The sequence below is a fragment of the Engraulis encrasicolus genome, chromosome 19, assembly GCF_034702125.1.
Source record: "Engraulis encrasicolus isolate BLACKSEA-1 chromosome 19, IST_EnEncr_1.0, whole genome shotgun sequence".
Lineage (NCBI taxonomy): Eukaryota > Metazoa > Chordata > Actinopteri > Clupeiformes > Engraulidae > Engraulis > Engraulis encrasicolus.
This window is the reverse complement of record NC_085875.1, coordinates 4,562,516-4,565,015: the sequence shown is the minus strand read 5'-3', so window position 1 is coordinate 4,565,015 and position 2,500 is coordinate 4,562,516. Positions and strand designations below refer to the sequence as shown.

The following is a 2,500-nucleotide window of genomic DNA, read 5'->3' as shown; positions in this document are numbered from 1 at the left end:
TTTCTCTGCTGTCCTCCTCGCTGTAGCAGTGCACAGATCTGGTCATGTGACTGCATCAGCTGATGCATGTCTAGTTCAAAGGTCGTCTGCTCCACGATTGGTTGGCAAACTGTATAATAACATAATAATAATAATAATAATAATAATAATAATAATAATAATAATAATAATAATAATAATAATAATAATAATACATTGTATTCCTAGGTATATACTAATTCGTTTTATATTGCTTTTATATTTATTTGAAGTTTTTGTACAGTTATATTTTTGGGCTTTCACGTTCACCATGTTAGCCCTACTGCTCTTGAATGTAGGCTACACATAATATTATATAAAGAAAATTATATATTATTATGTTATATAAAGAAAAAATGCAAGTTCAAAACCACAGTCATCAATACAGCACCTAGTTTGGCACTTTGCCCAGCATCAACTCACCTCCTCCAATTTCTTAATCCTCCACCTGCCATGCAGAAAAGAAAGCCATCTTTTGTCCAACCCATTGCCATCTGGAGGTGATTATTTTGGGGAGTCCCGTGGAACTCCACAGGATGCTTTACAGCTGGCATGGCACGAGAGTAGTCACACAAGACTAATCATTATGGCCACATGTAGACACCCATACGGACTAATAATGGGGCCCAGGTGGACTGTGTCCCTTAACAGGGAATAACTGGACAGCCATGGATGTATAAGGATGGGTAAGGCTGTTGGGTGACATATGCAAAACTCCAGTTGGATTAGAATCAGAGCTCAGGCCATGCATGGTGTAATATTTGATGCACCAACCAAATTTATTACACACCATTTAGTTTGTTGGAATATGCATGCATGACGACAATTACTTGGGGTGTGTGAAAATATCCATGTATCCTATGCTCATATGTCAAATAGGCCTATAGGAAACTGGACCTTTTGTTGATACATTTTAACAGAATATGCCTATGTTATAGGTCTATATGAAGAGAATCAAATCAACTACTGTAATTCAAATATTTTAAAACTGTAATAAAATAAATCACCTGAAGTTCCGGTCAGGAAGAAAGTGTGCTGTGTTAATACATCTCCACAGCAGCGGTATTGTGTAAAATGCAGAGGGAAATCCCCCCAAGAGCAATACCTTACAGGGAAACTTTGGCAGCTTGTCATATTTGGTAATGTTTCTGCCCAAATCTCTCAGCTTATGTGATTACGTTGAGAAAGTGCTGTTTTTGCTTACCATTAGGCTACCTACCACTCTTTCATGCCAGGTTATGCAGTTCTACAATAGACATGTTGATCCTTTTATAGCTGATCATATTTCTTTTTCACCAAAGGATATTGTTTTCATTACAACAGTGCAAAAACACATAGGCTTTGCCTATTTTTCAAGGGGGACAATATTGTAAATCAAGCTATCCTCTATAATGTATGTTCAGGTGTAGGCTATAGGGCAAGTCTGTTAAACATGATGACTCAGCTATATGTAGGCTATTTGTACAGTAGCCTATAAGAAGCCTTCTGTAAAGAGAAAATAGGAGAGCACTTGAGATCTATCCTGAAAGACACACTGAGCATTTGCTCTGCTCTACATGCGAAAATATTAAGTAGCCTCCAGTATACCTAAATATGGCTTTTATTGGATAACAAAAGATGCTCCACCTCACTTCTATAGCAGGTGCTCATTCATTCGTTCACTATTTCAGTAATAGTGAAGCTCAGTGTGTAAGCATGGACTTGGGTGCTTTCTTGCGCACGCAAGAAAAAAGGAAACAAATCCCAGGTGGTGCGCTGCTGCCGCCGACTGTCTGGCGGTCATGGGACACTTGAGCCGGTGGCGATGAACAAGTGCATGGTCTGCGCGTCTGTACGGAAATATGAAACCCACCTACCCATATTGCCCCCAATGCTTTGTTAGGCTTGCATGCAGTATTTGGAACGCTAGTGTTCTTCATTGTTCAGAATATTACGCATCATTACGCGCATGAAATAGGCTACGCCAAGAATAGCTTTAAACTACCTATACATGTAGTGAGCATCTCAAGATGTGCTAGCCTGTGCCACCTACTACAGAAGGGATCTCGTCTCTATGGGAACACAGAAGCATGAGGAAGGCGAGGCGGGGTCTAGTCGCATCATAGCCTGCGCTGAGTGCGCATACTGTTCCTTGACGGGCATTGTCATCGCTGGATTCTGCGTCGACATCCAAAATTACAAGAGAAGGGGAGATGGCACAGGATATTAAAATTCTGGATGTAAGTGGCAATTTATAAAATCATCTTGTTTTGCAGGCCTCATTGTTGTATCTGCGGATATTTCATTGCAGCTGTCCTATTTTTTAAACTAAAAAAGCGTTTAATAATATTAGAATGATTAATACTAGAATGGTCAGGCTACTCATTTTCGTAGCTAATAATAACAGACAGCTGTTTAATTCCGGAGAGTCAGTCAAGTTTCAAGAGAACGTGACATTAATCAGGTGTAACGTTCTTTATTCCATAAATTGACGCAGAAGACA

General features: G+C 39.5%; 2 protein-coding genes across 4 annotated transcripts in view; one reads left to right on the top strand and one right to left on the bottom strand.

The window, feature by feature from the left end:
- zfyve26 (zinc finger, FYVE domain containing 26) overlaps positions 1-23 on the bottom strand; it is a 60,526-nt gene extending 60,503 nt beyond the window's left edge. For all 3 annotated transcript variants that reach the window (XM_063183494.1, XM_063183493.1, XM_063183495.1), the window contains exon 1: positions 1-23. This exon is cut by the window's left edge and continues 72 nt beyond it. The gene's annotated coding sequence lies outside the window, so the exon portion shown is untranslated.
- A 2,151-nt stretch (positions 24-2,174) lies between these two features.
- Positions 2,175-2,500, top strand: part of si:ch211-10a23.2 (Galectin-related protein A-like) — a 2,431-nt gene continuing 2,105 nt past the window's right edge. The window contains exon 1 of the mRNA XM_063223983.1: positions 2,175-2,237. Within this exon, the coding sequence (XP_063080053.1) occupies positions 2,211-2,237 (27 nt within the window). The 5' untranslated portion in view covers positions 2,175-2,210. The remainder of the gene's footprint in view (positions 2,238-2,500) is intronic.